General features: G+C 48.2%; 2 protein-coding genes across 2 annotated transcripts in view; both read right to left on the minus strand.

Moving 5' to 3' along the window:
- EFCAB6 (EF-hand calcium binding domain 6) overlaps positions 1–23,463 on the minus strand; it is a 239,175-nt gene that overhangs the window by 73,814 nt on the left and 141,898 nt on the right. Inside the window, 4 exon segments of the mRNA XM_028490698.1 lie at positions 686–782; positions 11,842–12,077; positions 19,085–19,218; positions 21,478–21,592. Coding sequence (XP_028346499.1) covers positions 686–782; positions 11,842–12,077; positions 19,085–19,218; positions 21,478–21,592 — 582 coding nt within the window.
- LOC129392178 (60S ribosomal protein L12-like) lies at positions 14,334–14,794 on the minus strand. The gene has a single exon (XM_055085337.1). It carries the CDS (start codon positions 14,760–14,762, stop codon positions 14,334–14,336), a length of 429 nt encoding a protein of 142 aa, XP_054941312.1. The 5' UTR covers positions 14,763–14,794.

A 23,463-nucleotide genomic window follows, 5' to 3' on the forward strand; every position in this document is an offset into this window, starting at 1 on the left:
CGGGCCCAGCCGCTCCGCGGCATGTGGGATCCTCCCGGACCGGGGCATGAACCCGCGTCCCCTGCATCGGCAGGCTGACTCCCAACCACTGCGCCACCAGGGAAGCCCCAAATACTTTTTAAAATGAAGTTTTTGTGTCCTTGTTGCATTGAGAAGTGGTGACCCCATATCCTAGACCTCAGGATGACCCAGGCTTGCATTTCAGATCTACTGTCCTGCAGGTACAGCTGCCATTGTTAAGAGTACGTTTCCCATCTTGACACCATAATCACAGTTTACACAATTGCACATGGAGGGTATTCACCTTCAAACTATGCTTTCTATAATTTTAGCAAGACAGGAAGAAATACCTCTTTAAAAAGCATGTTTATAACTGTGTAAAAGCAAGAATGATAGCATCTTACATTTTTCATTTAAATTTTTAATTCATATCAAACCTGAGATAAAGCCAGCAATTTCAGTCCATGTAACTCTTAAAATTACTTATTTTTCTAAAGCTCAGTTGACCTTGAATGTGAGAATTTATTTTGAAAATGTATTTTAAGAAAAAAATGAGTCCCTAAATTGGTATACAAAGTTGCTTTGCCATCTCAGTGACTGTATGGAAAATAGCTCCCTCATCACAATGATCTTGGAACACTGAAATAGATCCCCTTCCCTTTTAAGGAAATAATCATTTTCTTACCTTAGACAAGTCTGACCATCTGGTTTTTGCTTTGGTAACAAGATACTGATGAGCCTGTTCACAAGCTAGTTCTGAATCTGCAACCTTCTGTTTTGGTCTTAAAAGAAAAAAAAAAAAGAATCTGTTTAAATTTAATGGACTCGTTAATCTCCCAAGGGATTCCCCTACCCCCGTTTGCTTCAAAGATAGCATTAAAGTCTGCTATTCCACATCTGGTCTAACTTAATTCTTAAAATACAGTCTTATTTCCCCAGCTGCATGTTAGGGAAATCTTAAATTTTAGGAGTACTTGCTTATTTCCAGATAAATGCTGTTCAACTTTTCCTGCAGTTCACAAAACAAAAGGGCTCATTTATTCCCAGAGGGATAAAAAACACACTATAACATTGTCTTCAGATGAAGACAACTAAAAACTTTTATTTCTGAATGTACACGTTGGCGTGATCACGCAGACCAAAGCGAACAGTCCAGGAACACTGTGGGAACGTGACCTACAGACTCTCAGTCTCAGCTCATGTCCAAAGGTTAGGTCTGTGGGATGTAAAATGATCAAAACTCTGTGTGCTCACAGAACGATGGGCGCCAAGGACACTTTAAAAAAAGACTGTGGCTAGGCCTCCACGGGGCGCAGTGAAGACTGTGGCTGAAGGGGTTTGGGGTGCCCTGGATTCTTCCAATCACTAAAACAAATTAGGGGCGCGTGAAACCCTGTAAAACCCTTCGCCACTTCTTTCTCTGCGGTCGCCTTGCTTGGAACCACGCTTGCGCACAGGCACGTGGGTGATCAGTGCATCTTGCCTGAGGGTGAGTAAGGGGGACACCTGAGCGAGGCCCCACAGGGACGCTCACAGGAACTTTCCCTCAAGGGAACCTGGAAAACCAGGGTGGGGACAGCACACAAGCCCCATGTCGCCCTTTTAAAGAAGTGGTATTATTCAGGCTCCAGCAGGTGAGCTGCTCATGAGGAAAAAAAATCTAAAGTCAACCAGGAGGCTGCCCGTTGAGAAAATGCAGCAGTCAAAGGTTTATGTGATCCCCCAAGACGCGGCTTTGTAGCTGACCCTTTGTATGTGATGCCAGGTGGGGAGCACTGTGGTTTTAGGGTAATCGTGGCCTCCACAAGCTCTGTGACCAGTCAGGCTGGAACTACCGAATCTGGGTTTTCACACCAGTGCTGGCATTGCCATCCCAGTTTGCAAAAGGGGATGCCGTGGTTGAGAGAGGTGAAATCGCCTGCCCAAATTGCACAGCCAGTACCGGGAATCCTGGCCTCAAACTCAGGGCCTTCCCATGCCAGAGGAAAGCCTTTCTCACCGTTGTCATTCCGTCTGAAGCTACAGTTTTGGTAGCCCCTCTAACTTCACTCCTCAGAGGAAAGGATCCATTAAATATTACATTTCACAGAGGTGAGGGCCACCCATGGTTTTTACGCGCGCAGGATCTTCTTTTCACTTAATGCGTCTATTTCAGTTCAACGAGAGCAGTTCTGCTGAGCACGGCTGTTGTGCCAGGCACTGTGTGAGGTCCTGGGGAACGTGAAGCCTGCAGCGGCCCCGAGAAGGCCCTCCTGGAACATCCCACTACTGTCCTACATTTTAAAAGCAGACAGCAGGGCACAGCACTGGAACCAACAAATTAAGCAGCAATCATTGCTCTTCATGTGGCTTCTCCTTTAAATCCTTTCTAAGAAACTCTGCTGCTGGTCTCAGCTATCCTGGACCACTTCTCAGGTTCCCTGATGACTGACAGTGCGCCATACGCACTGGTCACCCAGAACACCGTGGCCCTCATTACCCGAGAAGCCCACGCTGTGCTGTTGACCCATGTGTCACATGGAAAGGGTCTTATTCAGACCAGCGCTTCTTTGGTGAATTACATAAACTTTGACTCCTGTGGTTGGCAAACTAAAATTCTTGCATTTCCTCAGTGGGCAGGTGCTGAGGACCCGCTGCAGCTGGGCGGGGTCTTCTCCCTCTTCTCACGTCGCTGCTGAAATGGACCAAATGAGGTCATGCGTACTTTCATTTTCTCTCCTGGCAGATGCCAGCTTGTGGGGAACACAGGTGAACTATGGCTGGCACACCTCCCCTGACTGAGACCCCCCCAACACACACAGTCTTTAAATCCGCCAGTTGCTTCTATATTACCGAGCCCGGGGGTCCCTGCTGGCTTAACGTGTGACGCTGTTAACCATCTCCCCCTCTCTAGTCACCTTCATGATGCTGCTCTTTAAGTGACACCATGGGTTGGAACACCCACCACCTGGCAAACGTGTGCCCTCAGCGAGTGACTCTCCCTCTCCGCCTGCCCCCTCGACCACTCCTTCTCTCTCCTTCCACCCCAAAGATGACCTCTTCTGAGAGGGAGAGTCCTGTCCCCAGCTACCACCTGGATGCCGTTTGCCCTAACTTCTGTGCCATTTGCATGGTAACCTCACCTGCTTCTCCATTCCGTCTCCAACTGTCTACCGGACTTCACAGAATCATGGAATTTCAAGGGTGGAAAAGGATCCAAAGATCAAGCAGTCTAATCTTCTATCGCTACTTTACCACGAAGGTTTTGGAAGGTTGGGTGGATTATGTTGCATTTTCACAACTATTGTTTAAAAGGACTGTAGGTCCTCATGAGGCCTATTCCCCTGCCTTCACCGTTAGGTGCCTCGTAAATCCTGTCTGAACCCAGAGGATGCACCTGGACTTCCCGCAAAAGGATGGAGATCCTGAGAGGCATGTTCTATCTCTGCAAAGTCAACTCGCTATCAAGCTGATCTCACTGTCTAGACACGTGTCCAAGCAGCCTCCCTACCCAATTCCTTTCTCAGGCTGTGAGGCTTGATTACTTTTCTTAGTGACTCGTGCTCAAACCAGGAGCTCCTACCTATTTCCCATTCATTTCTCCTCTGTACCATTTTATATCCGTGTCTCCTCTAGAGAGATTGGAAGGTTTTTCTGTGGCCTTTTCCAGAAGTTACTTATTTTCTCTCCTATTGTCTGCCTCTTTAGATCTTGACCATCAGTTAGATCCAGCCTTCCTATCAGCCAGACGGTCAGTCACAAATACATACAATGTGCTGCTCTAAGTCCTACAAACACAGTGAGGAGCATGGTGAACAGAACCCATGTCCTCCAGGAGCTCATCCTGTGATGGCAGGAATGTACAGCAAACACATGGAAAAACAAGTGAATCAGATAACTTCAGCGACTGAATGTGACTGAGAATGATGGACCAGGGCAGGGTCTGGGGCACTTCAGCCAAGAAGACCAGAGAGTGGGGACTCCTTGAGGCATGAGTGCTGATGAGGTGCTGTGTGATCCTGGGGAGCAGTATTCCAAGCAGGGCAAGAGTCCTGAGATGTGCTTCCAGTCCCAGGTAAGATGGAGTAGACACACATACTTACTTCATCTTTTCTCTTCCACTGGTTACAACCAAAAAAACTCTAGACAGAATACAAAAAGTAACTCTCTGAAGACAGTAAAAAGTAAATAATAGGAGGCTTATGGAGAGGGAAATCAAAACTTGAAGAATGACTTATATAATGGTGAGATTCATGGGCTTTTTTCCTCCCATATTTCCAACTTAAGGGCTGCTTAAAGGCAGTCCTAATTCTGGAACTGTGCAGAGTTTTGGAGAAAACTCTCCAAAAGAAAGCCTGTTTTTCTGACCGAAGAACTAGGAAGGTGAGCCCCTGAAGTACAAAGAGCATGGGGGAATCCCTCCTTTCTTGTCTCTTTTTACTGTCCCATTCCTGATCTGAGGCAAGCTCATTTACAAAACTGCACTTCTATGGTGGTGCCAGCAATAGTATTGGCCAAGTAGGTACCCACAACTGAAATTCTTCTCTCTAACCAGAGGAGATGGTAAAAGGGGTCCCTGTGTTCAAGGAGGATTGGAGAAATCCACATTATTTTCTCTTTCTCGTTTTTCTCTCACCATGTTGGCCTGGAGGTGGACCCAGTCATGAGAAGCACTCAGTAGCACAGAATGGCTAAAACCTAAGATTTTCCAACCAGAAGAACAAAAAAGGGGTCCCTGAGTGCTAGAGAGTGTGGGGAGAAATCATAGAGAGGGCTAGAAAAAGGGACACCCAAATGAATGAAGGAAGTTCCAGGTTCACCTGTGATGTGCACATGTGTGAAACTAACCCAAAGCAGAGCAGTGAAAGCTTTGAGAACTTTACTACAGTGTAGTTAAGACTGTCTCCTGCGTGCTGCACTCATGGGCTGACCTGATAGAGCTACAAGGGCTTTGAAAACTGAACTGATATTGAAACTACAGAAGGCAGGTCAGGACTTGCACTCTGAAACTAAATGGATTGATTGCCTGCCTAAGAAAGATCAATCAGTCAACGCATTACCAAGGATTTTAACAGGACCAGAGTGTCACAATATAACATTAAAAATGTCCATGATACAGTCCAAAATTACTCAATATACAGAGGACCAGGAAAATCCCAACAATTTTCAAGATAAAAGACAAAAAGCACCAACTCCAAGACGACCCAGATGTTGAAATTATCATATTTAAAAGCAGCTATTATAACCATGAAGTAAGAGTACATTTGTCAGAAAGACAAGTTCTGAGCAAAGAAATTGCAGTCAAAAAAAAAAAAAAAAAAAAAGAACCAAGTGGAAACTTTAGAACTGGAAAAAACAACAACTGAAATAAAATTTTCACTGGATTGGCTCAATGACAGAATGGAGATGACAGAGGAGTGAGTCAGTGAACTTGAAAATAGATGACTAGAAATAATCTAATCTGATCAACAGAGGGAAAAAAAAGAATATATCTCCAAGGACTATGATAGAGAGACCTGTGATACAAAAACAAAGGTCTAACATCCATGTCACTGCAGTACTGAAAGCAGAAGAGAAAAAGATTGGTACAGAAAAAAATTTAAAACTTCAGGAAATAATAGCTGAAACCTGCCCAAATTTGGTGGAAAAACATAAATTTACAGATTCAGGAAGTTCAGCAAACCTCAGAAAAGATAAACTCAAAGAAATTCATGCTCAAACACATCATACTAAAACTACTGAAAACCAAAGCTAAAGAAAAAATCTTGAAAGCAACCTGAGAAAAATGACACATTACAGAAAGAAAACCATTTGAATGACTGTAGATTTCTCCTCACAAACTGTGGAGGCCAGAAGACAATGGAACAACATTTTTAAAGTGTTATAACAAAAGAATTGTCAACCCATAACTCTATATCCAGAAAAAAAAACTGTTAGGAATGAAGAAGCAATAAAGATATTCTCAATGAAGGAAAACTATGATAACTTGTCTCCAGTAGACATGCTAAAAGAAGTTCTTCAGGGGAAGGAAAATGACAGCAGAGAGAGACACTTGAGCTTGAGAAATAAAAGAAGAGAAGCAGAAATGGTAAATACAAATATACTTTTTCTCAGAGTTTCAAAACACATGAAGCATAAATTGATAAAAATGGAAGGAGAAATAGACAGATGCAAAATTATTGTTGGTGACGTCAACACTCCTCTCTCAGAAATTGATAGAACAAATAGAAAATAAGCGAGAACCTAAACACTATAACCAACTTGATCTTATTGACATTTATAGAACCCTCCACCCAACAACAGGCCAATATACATTCTTTTCAAGATACATGGAATGTTCACCAAGACAGACGATTTCTAGGGTCGTAAAATGAACCTTACCAAATTTAAAAGAATTAAAATCATATGAAGTATGTTATCTAAACTGAACAGAATTAAACTAGAAATCAATAACAGAAAGATAGTTGGAAACCATGGAAATATTTTGAAAAAAAAAAACATACTTCTAAATAATCCAAGGTTTCAAGAAACAATCTAAAGGGAAATTAGAAAATATTTTGAACTGAATGAAAATAAACACTATAACATATCCAAATTTGTGAAATGCAGCTAAATCAGTGCCTACAAGGAACCTGATAGCATTAAGGGCTCATATAGAAAAGAAAGAATTCAAATTTAAAAATCTGAGTTTTCAGCTTAAGAAAATAAAAAAGGAGGGCAAACTACAGTTGACCCTTGCACAACACAGGTTTGGACTGCACAAGTCCACTTAGATGCTGATTTTTTTCAATAAATATATTGGAAAATTTTTTGTAGATTTGTGACAATTTGAAAACAATTCACAGATTAACCACATAGCCTAGAAATATTGAAAAAAATTAAGAAAAAGTTAGATATGTCATGAATGTATAAAATATAATATATGTAGATACTAGTGTATCCTTACATAGGCATAAGGTGAGTGATATTTAATATAAAATTAATATGTTAGTTTTCTTCCTGTTTTATAACTTTGCTTTCAAAGAATTATATTACTGTACAGTGTGCTTCTCTCTCTCTCGTATTGGAGAAATTGTGTATCAGCCTATCATCACAGGCAAGTGGGTTTTTTTTAGAGTAACGATTCCAATACTATATTATGAATATGATTGGAATACTGTATGCTAGAAAAATTTTATAATGATTCATTCTTTAGTGTATAGGCTAGGCTACCATGAAGCAATTATATCGATTACACCACATTCCCATAAAGCAATCATATTGCTGCTTCTTTGTTAACAATGCATGAATCGTTATACCTCTAAACAAATATGAATTTCTTTTTCACATTATCTTTCCATTTTTGATGTCCAGAGTTACACACCGAAATGTATGACGCCTGCAGTGTCTTGTACCGTATGAGACAATATTGATATGGGTACTGACAGACAGATGATTTATCTTGTAAAGGACAATGTAAACTTACAGTATTGATAAATACAGTAGTATAAATGTATTTTCTCTTTCTTATGACTTTTTTTTAACATCTTTATTGGCGTATAATTGCTTTACAATGGTGTGTTAGTTTCTGCTTTATAACAAAGCGAATCAGCTCTACATATACATATATCCCCATATCCCCTCCCTCTTGTGTCTCCCTCCCACCCTCCCTATCCCACCCCTCTAGGTGGTCACAAAGCACCCAGCTGATCTCCCTGTGCTATGCGGCTGCTTCCCGCTAGCTATCTATTTTACATTTGGTAGTATATATAAGTCTCTTATGACTTTCTTAATAACATTTTCTTTTCCCTAGCTTGCTTTATTATAAGAATACAGTATGTAATACGTATAACATGCAAACTATGTGGTGATTGACTTTATGTTATTGGTAAGCTTCCAGTCAACAGTAAGCTATTAGCAGTTAAGTTTTGGGGGAGTCAAAAGCTATACACAGATTTTTGACTGTGCAGGGGGTTGGCGCCCCTAACCCCTGTGTTGTTCAAGGATCAACTGTATACTTAAAGCAAGAAGAAAGGAGAAAATAGTAAAGAATAGAAATCAATGGAATCAAAACAGAAAAACAATAGAGAAAAAGAAATGAAACATAAAGCTGGTTCTTTGAAAATATCAATACAATTGATGAACCTTCAGCTAAATGAATCAAGAAAAAAGGAGAGAAGACATCAACTACCAATATAAGAAATGAAAAAAGGGACATCACTAAAGACCCCATAGATATTAAAAGAATAGTAAGGGAATACTATGAACAACTTCATCCTTATGAATTTAACAACTGAGATGAAACGGACCAATAGTTTAAAAGACAAAAATTACTAAAACTCAGTCAAGAGGAATAGAAACCCTGAATGATCTCATAACTATTAAAGTAATTAGATTTGTAGTTGAAATTCTTCTGACAAAGGAAACTCCAGGACCTGATGATTTCATTGGTGAATTGTATCAAATATTTAAAGAAGATATAGTGATTCTGTATGATCGAGAAAATAGAAGAGTGGCATTCATGACTTTTATTCTTTCTTAGAGGTCTTCCAGAAAAACAACAAAAAAGGTATTTATTTTCTTTATGAAATAAGACTCCTATCTTGCAATTACCATGTGGGTCCACTGAAACCTCTTAGAATACGATAGATCATGGGATCTTAGTGATCTTGATTTAATCATACTAGATCTATTTCATTATTCTAAGAAATATTCAATCATTGCTCATTATTTCCAGCTATGCTAAAAAAAGGTGACTAAATAATAAGAAGAAAACAAAAATGATGGAATCTCCTAGCAGGATGATACGATATCGAAATGAATCACCACTATTACATCATCCTTCAGTTTTCTGATTGCACTGCTCGAAGTGTAACAGCATCTTTCAAGAAGGTAAAAAGAAGACAGTGACACCATCCTTGTCGTCTTACGTTAGCTTTCACTGAATGTAGTTGAAAACTGAGAATTCTTATTTCATGCGCAAGTGGCAAAGGGAAGAAAACTGAGATCAGAAAATGTTTTGCAATTATTAGATGAACCAGAAGATGATGGTGAACTTGATCCTATAAGCCAAATCTCTTGATGAGTGAGTAAGAGATACACGTCTAAGAATAACAAGGAAATTTGTCATTTTCATTTAGTTAGTCATTCATCAGGAAGGACTGGATCGTACGATATTTTATGACAAGAAGCTGACCGTCTAATTCTGCTGAAAGGACACTTGACAGTATTCTTTCATCTCTGATGAGGCACATGTACCAAAAGGTACTCGATGTGGGTTGTCAGTAGGTAAAAGGACAAGGCCCGTGTGCTTTAAACAAGCGACTAGATTGGGAGGGAATGGATGGTGTAAAGGAAACAGGTCATTGGACCAATCACTCTAATTGGTCTTTACACATTTAAAAATGATGTGCAGTTATGAAGCAAACGAGATGGTCTTCCTCTCTTTGACAAAATTATGAACCTTCAAAGTTTTCAAAAGTAGCGCAATTTGATGATGCAGGTGGAAAGCGAAGGCCCAGAAGGCAGAGCGGCCCAACTGAGAGGGCAGGATGGCTTCCAATAAGGCAAGGCGCCTAGGTTTGGCTGGTGGAGAGTGAGGCTGGGGAGGGTGAAAGAGGCTGAGCTCTCCAGCCAGAGGAAGTGGCCCCTCCCCAGAGGCATCCTGGGTTCCAATCTCTGTCCATCACCCAACACCTGGGTCCTTTTGGACGAGTCAGTAACTTTTCTCTAGGCCCCAATTCCTTCATCTGCAAAGGCAGGTAGTGATGCCTCCTTAAAGGGCTGTGGGGTATGAAAAGATACACCTTCATGAAACACAGGTATGGGGTCCGGCCACGGGAAGGCTTGGCTTTCTAAAGCAGTGCCTTGGTTGGGGTCTCAAAGCTCGCTCTCCACCAGACCCTTGGAGCCCAAGCTGGGTCTCCCTGGAACCAGCCGCTTCCTCTATATCCATCCTCTACCCTGGGGCTGCTGAAGGATGTTTCTATGGCACAACGTGACCCACACACTCCGCGACATAAAATCCTCTCCTGCCTACTGACCAAGCCTGGCACTCGAGCCCCGTCACATCCAGCCCTCCTGCATCTCGAGGCCTCCTCTCCCACTGTGCATGCCACTTCTGCACACGCATCCTCTCCCCATTCCCTCAATGTGCTCCACACTCCCACCTCTGTGGTTTTGCAAATGCTGTTCCCTGGCCTTGAACCACAGTCTGGTAACCCGCACCGGACGAACTCCTACTCACACCTCAAGACCCAACTGAAATGTCCTGCTTTTTCTGTGCACCTCAAGCAGGCTTAGCCTCTCGCCTCCCTGTGGCACTTCAGACACCCTTCTATTCCTTTATTTTTGTACCTGTCGCAGTTCAGCCCCGAGCCCCTCAAAGGGAGTGTTCACCTCATCCATCTTTGTACCTCCGAGTCCTGGGGCGACACTGAGCACACAGCAGACCCTCAGTAAATGTGTGATGAATGAACAAATAATACAACTAAGAAGGCGGAATCATTTGGACAGGAAGATTGCGCTTTGTGGTTGAAATTTTCCATATCCATTCTGCATACATTCTCCAGAAAGTTCTTTCTGAAGGATGTTTTTGTGCTTTGTTTTAACATTAAGCAATCAAGTCTCATATTAAAGCTCCTCATACGTGGAGCAATTGGAAGCAGGTGTTTAACTCACGTGTGACATGATCGTTTCACTTAGAAAGAGACTACAGTCGTTTTCTTTCTCACTGGCTTTTTTTTAAAGTATAGACAAAATAAAACCAGCAAATTCAGAGGGAAAAATTAAAGTGCAAGATCAGAGGGGCTCTGCAGCCTAGCCAAGTGCCACAAAGTCTGGCTCAGTGACAGGGGCGTCTGGGGGATCCCCCTTCCAGGGGTTGCCCTTGCCGGGTGGAAGGGGCACTTGCCTATAGCCCCTGGGGGCTGGGAGCACCTCCAGGACAGAAGGACCCAGTGAATGCCACTACTGCGTTGTATCACTGTCGCGGCAAATGCAGTGGGTGGTAACGTTTCAAAAACTATTAATAGCGTACTTATAAGAACTGGTAAAGGAGAGGCTGAATGGCTACTTCATTCATGCCTGTCAACAGATCTCAATGGGGAGAAGCCTGTGACACGTCCCGGACAAGATGGGAACCCATCACCGCTTCAAGGAGCAGATGCTCCCACTGAGAGAAGCCAAGGAGACAAACGGAGTCACAGCTCAGCTGGACGCAGAGATTTTCCTGCCGTGAGTGAGGCCGGCATTGGGTGGCCGGGGGCCTGGCGGGGAGCACTGCCTGGGAAAGGGCTGGAAGGGGTCCTCCCACCTCCCAGAGCAGCTGGCACGGCTGACCCCAAATTTATAAAAAGAAAAATATACAAGTATATGTGTGTATTTATGCACACAGAAAAAAAGCTGAAATGACACTCAGTGTCCATCAATTACCATAGGTGTTCTGTGCTTCCCCAGTTCACACCTACTGGCCAGGTTAACGTCTCAGGCCTGGAGGAAGTCCACGCTTGTTCTCCTGACAAGCACCGCACCTCCCTCTGCATACGGTGAGCCCAAATGTCTTGGAAGGCTGAGCAACACGCGTATATATCTGACCCAAGGCTCATAAAAAGAAAAACATATATGTATATATTTATGTGCAAAGAAACAAGACGGGGATGATACACTTTGAAATGCAAAAATGACGCTCACAGGTGCTTAGGTCAGGTGTATCTTCTAACCCGTATCTGCATTTTCTAGTCTTTCTACACTGAATGTGTAATTCTGAATGTGATTTTTCTTGAACTAAGGAAAAGACAAAATAAACAGCTCCCGGGGGGCAACTCCATCATCTGCACCCGTGTGTGGACACAGCGTTAATGCTGACCCAGGCTGCTCTCTTACCTAATGAGTCTCTGAGGCGCGGTGTCTTCTATTCTGAACGGTCTCTTCTCGCACAAGTTTCGAAATTCGCGGAAATTTAACGTGACGCTGAGCCTCAAGCCAAGAAGGCCCAGGAATCGCTCGAAATCCTCGTCCTTCGGGTTGAAGAGCAGGTGCTGCAACAGCCGATGAAGGTCGTGCATGGTGACGATGCCATCCCTGTCCCTGTCCATCTTAAAGAAGGCCGCGTAGGGGTCCTAGAGCCAAAAACGCAGCGTCAAAGCCTGTCCCCCGGAACCTGACGACATCCCCCCACCCCTGCCCCCCGCGCCGCGGACCCATCTCCAAAGCGAGGAAGCAGCCGTGTTTCGACTTGGCTTTTTGGAGGTTTCAGCGCTCCAGGAATATCCTTGCCATGATTTGCTTTCCCCAGGAAATGATGAACTATGTCCTCAGGTGCCCTCCTTTAATGCAAAGAGTTCAGGAAAAGGGACAAGAAAGGTGTTTCCTTCCCTTCTGCTCCCTTGGCCTCTGGGACGGGTACTTCTAGTACCAGAAGTAAGAATGAGTACGCTGGAGCTTTCCAGGGCATATAAAAATCTTGCCCTCAAGTTTTTATACAACTTCCATAATGTTTAGCAACTTCTGTCCACGGGAAAGGCAGCGCTGTGCTGAACTCACCCTGAGTTTGCCGCCCAGAGGCTGGGCCCTGTTTTGATGCCTGTGCTGAAGGCCCCGCCTGAAATCTGCCTCTGTGTCTGCAGGTCGTGCTGCACGAGGGCGGTGATTCCCATTTTGCAGATGGGGAAACAGAGGCCTGCAGGGAACTTGTGGTCGAGACCAGGCTGCACAGCTCAGGGCACACCCTGGAGGCGGGCTGCTTAGTTTCAAAGACCAGCTCTGCCGGCTACTAGCAGAGTGACCAAGGGCAAGAGACTTAACCCTGCCAGGCTTCTCATGTATAACGGGAGGAGTATAAAGTCCCTGCCTCCGGGGTGGTTGTGAGGATCGAATGTGCTAAGGAGGCGAGGCACTTAGGAGGTGACTGACAGGTTTCCTAAGGGCTCTAAAACGTTGTTACTATTACTGTTGCCTGAGGTCGGACAGCAAGTGCCTGGCGGCAGGACCCGAATCAGGTCTGTCGGGCCAACACCCCGCGGCCCCCCCGCGACCCTGCGTCTCAGGCTTGGGGACCTGCAGCCGCTGTGGCCCCAGCACCCCTGCTGCCATCAGCCCCTGAGGCGGCCCCATCCACGGATCTCTCTGGCTACTTCGGAGGCCCTGCCTGTACCTTCACGTCCCAGGACCCTCCACAGAGGTCACGTCAGGCAAGCCCTGCCACGACTCGAGCGTCCAGTTCAAACCTTTTGGGATTTTGTGGCAAGATCTATCCGTACTCACTCACTTGTTCTTTCACCAAAAATTACTCAGCACTGACACATGCAATCACTGCACTAAATACGGTGGGAACCGACTTCAAGTGCTGACCCTACCTCTCAGAGATGCCACCGTCCAGCGGCCTCTTCTCCAGGAGCACCGCCGGCCGGGGCTGTAGGCCCGTCTCTTTGCTGCTGGTTCCCTCCACGTCACAGCTCCAGGTCCTCCAGAGCCTCCAAACCCGCTCTCCAAGGGTATCTACCCTTGGATGTCAAAACGAGCAAGGCCGAAATCAAACTCCTGGCCTCCGCTGGACCCAGCTCGTCCTCCGGGTCCGTCCAGCTCGTCCCCCGGGTCCTTCCAGCTCGTCCCCCGGGTCCATCCAGCTCGTCCCCCTGGTCCTTCCAGCTCGTCCCCCGGGTCCGTCCAGCTCGTCCCCCGGGTCCTTCCAGCTCGTCCCCCGGGTCCTTCCAGCTCGTCAAGTGGCAGCGCCTTCTTTCTGTTGCTCAGACCACAAACCTAGGGCGCGTCCCCGGGTCCTCCCTTTGCCTCACACCCCGCATCCAATCTGCCCACACAGCCATGGGTTCAGAGCTTCACTTCTCCCCGGGTCCGTCCAGCTCGTCCCCCGGGTCCTTCCAGCTCGTCCTCCGGGTCCTTCCAGCTCAAGAAGTGGCAGCGCCTTCTTTCTGTTGCTCAGACCACAAACCTAGGGCGCGTCCCCGGGTCCTCCCTTTGCCTCACACCCCGCATCCAATCTGCCCACACAGCCATGGGTTCAGAGCTTCACTTCTCCCACTTCCACTGCCTCCACCCGGACCCAAGGCTCCTGGGCTTCCCGGCTGCCCCTCACCCAGCCCCCTATCCTCACAGCAGCCAGTGATACCTGTGCAGCTCAAGCCAGGACACGTCGCTCCTCTGCTCCGCCCACGGCACTCGGGGTCTAATCCTCAATCCTGACCGTGGCCCCAGCCCCTACCCCTCTGCCCTCATCTCCTCCCCGCTCGTTTTTTTTTGGGGGGGGGTGTTTGTCAAATAACCCTTTATTGAATTATTTTCCTTTGCAGTTCTTAACTAACTGACATTCCACTGCACCACTGTGGATGTCACCTATGGTGTCGTGAGGGTGGTGGCCATCAACACCGCAGCCCAGACTGGGCAGTCCCCAGGATCTCTGTAATGGTTCCAGAGAGTTCTCTAGCTAAAGATCGGTGCCACATCTGTTGGGCGATGTTGACAATCACATCCAAAATGATGTTTCCGCTGTGCTTAATGTTTTTCTGCTTCTTTCTGTCTCTTGGCAGTTCCTTGAGGGCTTTGATGATCAGGGCAGAGGCAGAAGGTACCACCTCAATCTGGGCCTGTATGTTCTGAATGGTCGGTTTCACTGTAATCCTCAGACCCTTCCAATCACCAGTTGCCTTGGTGATGTCATCACCAACCATTTTTGGAGACAGACCCAGGGGGCAGATCTTGGGGGCCAGGGCAGATGTGGCACCGACTTCCCCACTGGTGCACCTCAGGTACACGACTTTGATCTTGTTGGGGTCGAACTTAGGCAGCATGGTGGAGGCAGCTGGTGTCAGATGAACCCGGATTCGGGACGACTGAGGAAAGTTGCACCTTGGCCTCCTCCGAGCGGAGAGCCGAGAGCTACTTGCTGTTGTTGGAACATGCCAAGCCTGCCTCCGGCACCCCAGGGATTCTCCACCAGACCTGATGGGCCTCTGGGCTCTGCCCGAATGCCACCTCTCCAGGGAGGCATTTCCTGTCCCCTGTGTACAAGGGCACCACCCTGATGGGTCTCTGGCCTCTCACCCTGCTTTATTTTTCTTCATAGCACATTTCACCACCTGACACTCTGGAGATTCACGTGCTCACTGTCTGCTCCCCCTCTAAAGGTAACCGTGATATCTGGGCTCTGATCCGTTCCTCGTGACAGCTCCAGTCCAGAGAGCAGTGCTTAAGAGACATCCGTGGAGTGAGGCTGGGTATGAACAATGCAGCAAATATTTCCTGGGTACCTACGATGCACCAAGCACCCTGCTAGGTACAGGGACGTACTGATAACTGGCCCCTGACATCCAGGTTCTCAGTCCAGTAGGGAAGAAAGATGTGTAAGCAAATTACAGCAAGTCGGCGTGATAAATGCAGCAAAAGGCGGGGGGAGAAGTGCTCTGACGCAGCCCTAATTGCTGGACTACAGGAACCATCTAGATGCCATGGAAACCCATATTTATAATCTTCACAAATTTAAAAAATTTACTCAGTCCCTGAATCTCAGTCTTTGACTTCCCAGCATGAAGACTCCTAATTTTACTGAAGCCAATACATGTTGGAGTGAAACAGATATTACTTCAATTCCCGGCTACGACATTTACTAGGTATGTGGCTTCGGGGAAGTCTCTCCCCATCTCTGACCCTCCGCTTCTTCACCTATAAAATGGGAACGCTAGCGCCTACTTGATAGGGTAGTTGTGGGGACTGAAACAACTGAGGCCACGTAGGTTCACTGCCTGGCATGTAAAGTGAATTCCCTTATGCAGTCAGCAAGCATCTATTTGCATGGCACGCACCGTGGTAGCCAGTTGTGTTATCGTGCCTTGCCGTCTCATGGAATTACAAGTCCCCGCACACTGCATGCCGGCAGGTGAGTGGACAGCAGCAGACCCCCCAGCAGGTCTGAAGGGCAGGAGGGAGCACCAAGAGCTTGAGAAGGACCAGCGCTTTGGTAGGAGTTGGCTGGTCACAGAGAGAGGAGGGACAATCCAGGCAAAGGAGCAGGTTGTGCAAGGCCAGGAAGCGGAGGCTGGGTGCTGGCTGGAGTGTGACGGGAGGAGGACGGGGGTCGAGAGGGGCCAGAGAGGGGCTGCAGAGCAGCCGGGCAGGACCTGGGCTCATCCTAAGAGAAGGGGGACACTCTGACCAGAGCTGCGTGTCGGGATCACCCTGCAAGGTCAGGTGTCCGAGACAGATTGTGAAGCGAAAAATGCAGCGCCAGAAGCATGCGTGTAGAAGACCCTATCTGCGCGGGGATTTTGATCCTGCTTGTTTTTTAAAACATACGTGACTTCACAGACATGCGCCTGAACCTGCACGGACGCTGCCTAGAGGGTGAGGTTGAAGGTGAACCCACAAGGGCCACAGGAACCTGTCCCCAGGTCATGTCCCCAGGTCACCAAGGGGGTCTCTGTGCCTGCTCTCCTCACCACAGTCAGGGAGGGGGGACGCCCCTTGTTTGGTCACAATGAATTATTTCCTTCGACTGTTCATGGTCTTTGGCCTGGGCTATGAGGGTGAGGCTGCCTCACTCAACTGTGCTGTTGTCCGGAAACCTAACTGAGCTGAGATGGACTCATCTGGCTACAAAATCACTGGGCAAACAACAGCAGCAGCAGGATTAATAGCATTTTCAACTGATACAAAATAGCCTTTTCATTATTGATGGAGCGAGAGAGTCGAGAATTTCTCATGAACGGGAACTCAATAAGGAAATAAAGTGACTGCCTTTCCACTCAACAGTCAAGACACAGTGTCTGGGACTTCCCTGGTGGCGCAGTGGTTAAGAATCCGCCTGCCAGTGCAGGGGCCACAGGTTTGATCTCTGCTCCGGGAAGATCCCACATGCCGCGGAGCAATTAAGCCCGTGCACCTCAACTACTGAGCCTGCGCTCTAGAGCCCGCGAGCCACAACTACTGAGCCTGCGCTCCAGAGCCCACGAGCCACAACTACTGAAGCCCAGGAGCCACAACCACTGAGCCTGCGCTCTAGAGCCCGCGAGCCACAACTACTGAAGCCCATGAGCCACAACTACTGAGCCCACGCACCTAGAGTCCATGCTCTGCAATAAGAGAAGCCATCGCAATAAGAAGCCCACGCACCGCAACGAAGAGTTGCCCCCACTTGCCGCAACTAGAGAAAGCCCGCGCGCAGCAACGAAGACCCAACGCAGCCAAAAATAATAAATAAATAAAATAAATAAATTTATTTTTTTTAAAAAGACACACTTTTTGTCCCGTTTACATATACGCATGAGGGCAATGAGCAGCCCCCCAGGGAACCCGGATATAACCAGCACCCGAGTCTGTATCAGGCAAAGCCTGGCAATTAGGGGTTCACGTCTTTGTCTTATCTACTAGGTTATAAGTTCTTTGCAGGATGGAGTGGGTGTTCGTGAACGTTTTTAGTTATTTAAAATAAAGACCATCTTAGGAAATACGGGACATCTGTGCGCTGTAACCAAGCTACACTGATAATAAATGTAGGAAGACGGTGGTGCCAGCAGTGAGCTTGGCTTCCCCGTGTCCCCACTGGGAAAGGTGAGTGGAAGGAGACAGGCGGGCAGGGGCCAGAACAAGGGGCCTGGGTTGCCATGGGTGAGGCAGCAGGACAAAGGCAGCAGCGGGCGATGGCCACCCGGCCCTGCTTACCAGCACAGAGGGGCTGCTGGCTCCCGTGCCTCTGCTTCCCCTTCCGCCCTCTCTCCCTCCCGCCAGGCTCTCCGCCCCGTAAATGACCCCCGCCTGCTCCGTGCTCTTCTCGGCTGGGCATCACATTGGACGAAATAATGAAGACTAACCCTTCTCCTTGTCTGCTTACGGTGACCATATGTTTTCAAACCAAGAATTAGGACGTACGGTCTGATGGCTGGACCGAATAGTCAAAGTCAGAACCATGCCACAAATCCAAGCTAGACAGTCATCATAAGTGTATGTTTTAAAATGGGAGCTCAGGAATAACCAAAATGAATCTCCAATTGGCAGTCCACGCGGGGAAGATGTTTCAAGCACAGCAAACTCTGGATGCCCTGCCCCTGGGGGCTGGCTCCACCCACAGGGTGCTCCCCACCTCTCCTCCCCTGGACTCGCTGGATTTTCACCTACTGAGGTGTTTGCCCCTGCACACCCTGGGGTCTCCACGCCCTGGGGTCTCCACGCCCTGGCGAGGACACATTCTAACTCCCTCGTGCCCTCTGTCCCGTTTTGTAGCTAATGTGGTCGATTTATCAATCTTCCTTCCCACTTTTATGACACTCTTTTACTTCTCAACACAAAAACATTTGAGGTCATTCCTGCCTCTGTGTTTGAATGGCTGCTATTTCTCCTGTCTTATCCATTACAGCTTCTGCATGCGAACCACGCCTCGGTCACGCAGACCTGGGAGCTTCTCCCTAAAGCCCATGACCTGTCTGCCACCTGCCTTAAGCAAGCCCACTCTTCTATTTTTCACTCCCTTCTTTTTCTGGCCAGTACATGCTGAGGGTTTAAGAGTTGGTTCAGGGGTCACCTCCTCCAGGAAGCCCTCCTTAATGTTTTTTTTCCCCTGTGCTCCCATAGCACAGTACCGGTCCCTCTACGGCAGCCAATCATGATGTGTCGAATTGTCTGTTGACCATCTGTGTCTTGGGCTGGACTGAGCTCCCTGAGCAGGGCTCCCATATTCCAGCCCCAGCTTTTAGCAGAGAGTCCAGCTTACGACATGTAAGTGCACAATGCTTGTTTGGTGAGTGCAGGAGTAGAGTGGATGGAATGCCTGAAAGCATCCTGAATTCACTGTAACTCGGGGTGTCATGCCCCTTCCCACCCCTCCCTGTCTTGTGAGGAGGGTCTCCTTACTTCTCCAAGGCCTTTGAGGAGCAGAAGGCAGACCCAGCAAAGTGGCAGCAGGGAAGGGCCTCGGGGAGGGGAGGGGATCGCAGAGTTAAGCCCTGTCCCGGGAAGGGGAGAAAAGGCAAGCCCGAGTCTGCGGATGGAGCGCTCTGTGTCCCGATGAGCAGGACATGCTGGGGCCGCAGGGCTCACACCCGCTGCAGCTGAATGGCTGCGAGCGAGGAGAGGGCAGGAGGGGCGTCCGGACAAGCCAAGCAGCAGAGAGGTCATGATTTACCCGGAAGGACTCCTTCAGTCGCCGGGGGAACTGTCTCAGGCACTCTTCAGCAGTTATAAAGTAGCCATCCAAGTTCCCTTTGGAAAGAACTGGAGTCTGAGATGAACTCACTTCTGGCCCGTTCATCTTAGGATCTGAAACAACGACGTAAATCAGGGGACTTCCCTTAGTGGCGAGCACGGCTCTTTATTTCTATCTCAACACTTGACTTCTTCGGTCCCCAGGCCTGTTAGAGCACTACACAGTACTACGACCCTGCGGACTGAACCTAGCATGAACTCTCTTATGATCTTAGACATGTCCCCGTCACCATGAGAAGAACCTGTTCTCCAGACCACCAAGGCCATGCTCTTGCCCAGCACGTTTCCTGTCTGGCTCCTCTGTCCGTCCTCCAGGGCAGGGACCACATCTTGCCCATCTCTCCATTCCCAGAGGCAGACAATGAGGATCCCTGCCTGTTCTGTTTCCTAGAATCAGGTCCTAAACACAGGAAAGTGTAATTCAGTCATGAGGCAGGTCCTCACCTCCTCTGTGCTAGAGCTCTCCGGACAAGTCCTGGTCTTTTGAACAACTCTAAGAGGTACAGTCTCTTCTTGAGCCCAGTTTACACACAAGGAAACCTACTCTTATGCCCATTCTCCGATGAGGAGATGGAGGCTCAACCTCCCCAAGGTCACAGGGCTCACAGACATCACAGCTAACCCAGGCCCGTCGGATTCCAGAAGCCAGCCGGCTGATTACTGCCATTAGGCCCTCTCTCTCTCCTAAAACGGAGGAAGGAGGTATAACCTCCACTTAAAAACCAACCCATTTCCATCAGGTTGTGACACTTTCAGTGTGGCCTTGTCTAAAGCCAGGCTACAACCCGGGACTTGGTTCTGGACGTGAACCTCTGCACGTGTCGCACCCACAGCCCCCCTGCCCCCCACGTGGTCTGCAGGACGGGCAGCGGGCAGGGCGTCTGGAGCCTGTGGGCATCCTTGAGTCCAGCCCTGAACCTGGCCTCTGCCTTACCCGTACCTGGGCCTGGAGTGGCCTCCCCGGGCTTCGCTACGCCTGGCAGATAACACCCCCCCCGCTGCTTGATCCCCTCTGCCGTGTCCACCCCCAACCCCCCAGCGGCCTGGAGCTGCCATCTTCCCCCACCCTCGGCATCTGGCCATATGTTGGGGGGACTGACGGAGGGCAGGGAGCGGGGACGAGGGCAGGGAGGAAGCTGCTGAGTGCAGGGCTCTCGCTCTGCGACAGGCTCGCCACCCTGGGACCTCAAGCAAGCGACCACTCACCCTGGGCTCCGATTTCCTCACCTCAACGGAGGATGACTCACTACAATAAACGGGGGTTCCTTTCCCTTCTTTTCATTGTCCTTCAAAAAAGTCAAAACACGTAGCCAAAGAAAGTGTCAAAAATCCTAAAATTCCATGGCTTCCGTGTTGTCTTTTTGGGGGGTGTGGGACCTCTCTCCCTTAGGATCGGCAAATGAAATCGGGGGGTGGGGGGTGGTGTTGGATGGGTGAGGAGCCCCAGCGGCCAGCTTCTCTAGCGAGGCCCGCCACACCGCCCAGTCATCTCCCAGGCCAACCCCGGGGAAGACGGCAAAATGCAAATAGGGTTCCGGGTTCTGCCCCATCCAGCCTGCAGTGCATTTATATATCCACGGAATCATGCGTATATATGCGTGATTTCTGCAGCTTTTCCAGAGGGCTTATTTGTCTACCTAAACTTCAGTAAGAGTGGAGACAAGGGAGGGGAGAGATGACAGAGCCAAGAAGCGGGAGGCTGGGTGCTGGTCATCCGTCTGCCTGGCATGCGGCTGGGAGAGCAGATTAAAGAGCAGGTGGCGAACGAGAGGCCCCGCCTCCGGCCCGGACTCCACGGTGCCCAACAAATTTCCTGACAACCATGTGGGTCCGGGGCGGGGGGCAGGAGGGGAGGGACAGTGGCCGGGTGATCTTGGGCAAGTCACTGAATCTTTTAGCAACTCTGTTCCCTGATCTGCAGAAAGGGAGGAAAAACATTTGCCTTGCTGGTGCCTGGGTGTCACTAATTACAGATAACCAGCATCTGTTTTTAGGAGGAAACCCTTAAAGGACATGAGGTGTGATTGGAGGAGCATAGGCTTGGGAGTAAATTTTAGAAACCATGTGGGCTCCTACTATTTGTAGAAGGCTCTGTCCGACAAAATTCTGCACTCACGGTGCGGCTGAGTGAAAAAAAAGAGGCCGAAACACAAAGAAAAATTTTTTTTTAAATGTCTGTTTCAGTCTTAGGACACACACACCGTTTCAACATCTTAGCTCACACTACTTCAACCCCAGCAGCCTAGTGGCACTACTCGGAAAGACCAGCAGGGCCACGGGTGGGAGACAGGTTTGCACTTGGCCATTAGCTACCTTCAAATCCTGTTGCAAAATCAACATAACTCATCCCTTCTTTCTTATATCCTAATTTTGCAGTCAGCAGAGCATACTGATCGTCATCCATCGGCATTCCGTTATCTTCCAGGACCTGACAAGGAAGACAAGCAAGGGGAGAGGCCGTTAGGTAGTCCCGGGGTCCCTGCCAGCCGAGCCCCTCCAGCCCTGCGGCAGGCTCACCACCATGGCCCCTGCGCTCCAGCCTGTGACTGTTACTTGTCTGCCTCCACCCAAGGCCTCCCTGTGGACGAGGCCCAGTGTCCTGGGGTTGGGGCCCAGTGCCAGGCTTGTTTGTTGAGTGAGTGAGTGAACAAAGAGACAGGCGGGCGGCCGGCCTGGCTTTGGCCGGTCGGCACGGCAGCCGCTCGGGGCTGCAAGCATCGCTGCAGACCTCTTCCCTGGCCATGCCGCCCAGGTCTCCAGATTCACGTTTGCTGTGACAGCAGTGGCTTTCAAGGCTCATAAGTGAGATTTATATTCACATATATCCTAGGAAACATGAACAAGATAAAGCAAGGCAGTTTGAGGAGGGAAAACTAGAATTTTGATCGAAGTCTTATGATTGTCCACAGTTTAAACTGTAAGTTACTATGTTTTTTTGCAGGGGGATCCATGGACACCCTTTTTTTCCTCTCCTGGTGTGATCCACTCACTGAAAGTTATCCGTGATCCCTTCATTCCAGTGCACATAACCTACTTTTTACCAGCGGTTTCTACTTCATGTGAATAGAAAATTCATACCCCTGGTGGGCAGGGGGTGGGAAGCAACCGAGAAAACGCACTTCCCTTCATTGCAAACTGAAGCAGAATCATCTAGATGACTCTTCCCAGGAGACGACGCCTTCCTAGGAGAAACTGATGAGGTGGGCTGTTCGAAGGGCACGTGACGCTGGCATCCCTTTGCCAATAGCCAGTTAGTCAACAACCTGGACAGAGCTGCCTGCCTGGAGGTGAACCTCCCAGAAGGGATGCTGAGGGGAAGAGAGGTGCGACAGAAGACAGCACCCCTGGTGTTCTCACGGTATTCATGATTTAAATGAGAAAAACATGGCTTTCCTTCCAGAAAAGGATATTGAATCACAATTCAAATGTGTCCATGTATCTAAGGGCCAAAGACACTCAGGATGACTGGACTCTCCCAGGACAGATGCAGGAAAGCTGTGTGGGAGAGCCAAGTCTGGAGATGGGTTAGAAGAAAGGCTGTGCCTGAGTGTTGGGGAACACACGGATCAGCCATTAACACGGGGATGATCAGGGGTTGTGATGGCACAGGAAGCCAGAGTAAGTTAGAGAGCAGAGGAATAGCGGGGGTAGCACCACACTGACTGCATTCTGTGGAGGAAGCTGAATAGGGGAAAGGGAGCAGGAGAATGGGATGATATAGTATCCATCATCACCACCACCACCATCATCACCATCATCATCACCACCACCACCATCATCATCACCATCATCAACATCATCCACCACCACCACCATCATCACCATCACCATCACCATCATCAACATCATCATCACCATCATCAACATCATCATCACCACCATCATCACCATCAACACCATCACCATCATCATCACCATCATTACCATCATCACCATCCCATCATCATCTTCACCATCCCATCATCATCACCATCATCATCATTATCACCATCATCACCATCATCACCACCATCAAAGCCATCATCAACATCATCATCATCACCACCATTACCATCATCATCACCATCACCACCATCATAACCACCATCACCACCATCATCACTATCACCATTATCACCATTATCATCACCACCATCATCATCATCATCATCACCACCATCATCATTACCATCATCATCATCACCACCATCACCACCATCATCATCATCATCACCATCATCACCACCATCACCATCATCATCACCATCATCACCATCATCACCATCATCACCATCATCACCACCATCACCATCATCATCA

The sequence above is a fragment of the Physeter macrocephalus genome, chromosome 6 (genome assembly GCF_002837175.3).
Source record: "Physeter macrocephalus isolate SW-GA chromosome 6, ASM283717v5, whole genome shotgun sequence".
NCBI lineage: Eukaryota > Metazoa > Chordata > Mammalia > Artiodactyla > Physeteridae > Physeter > Physeter macrocephalus.

Bases quoted from the DNA above. Each gene is read 5' to 3' on its own strand.
- LOC129392178 (XM_055085337.1), bottom strand. From the start codon at position 14,762: ATGCTGCCTAAGTTCGACCCCAACAAGATCAAAGTCGTGTACCTGAGG.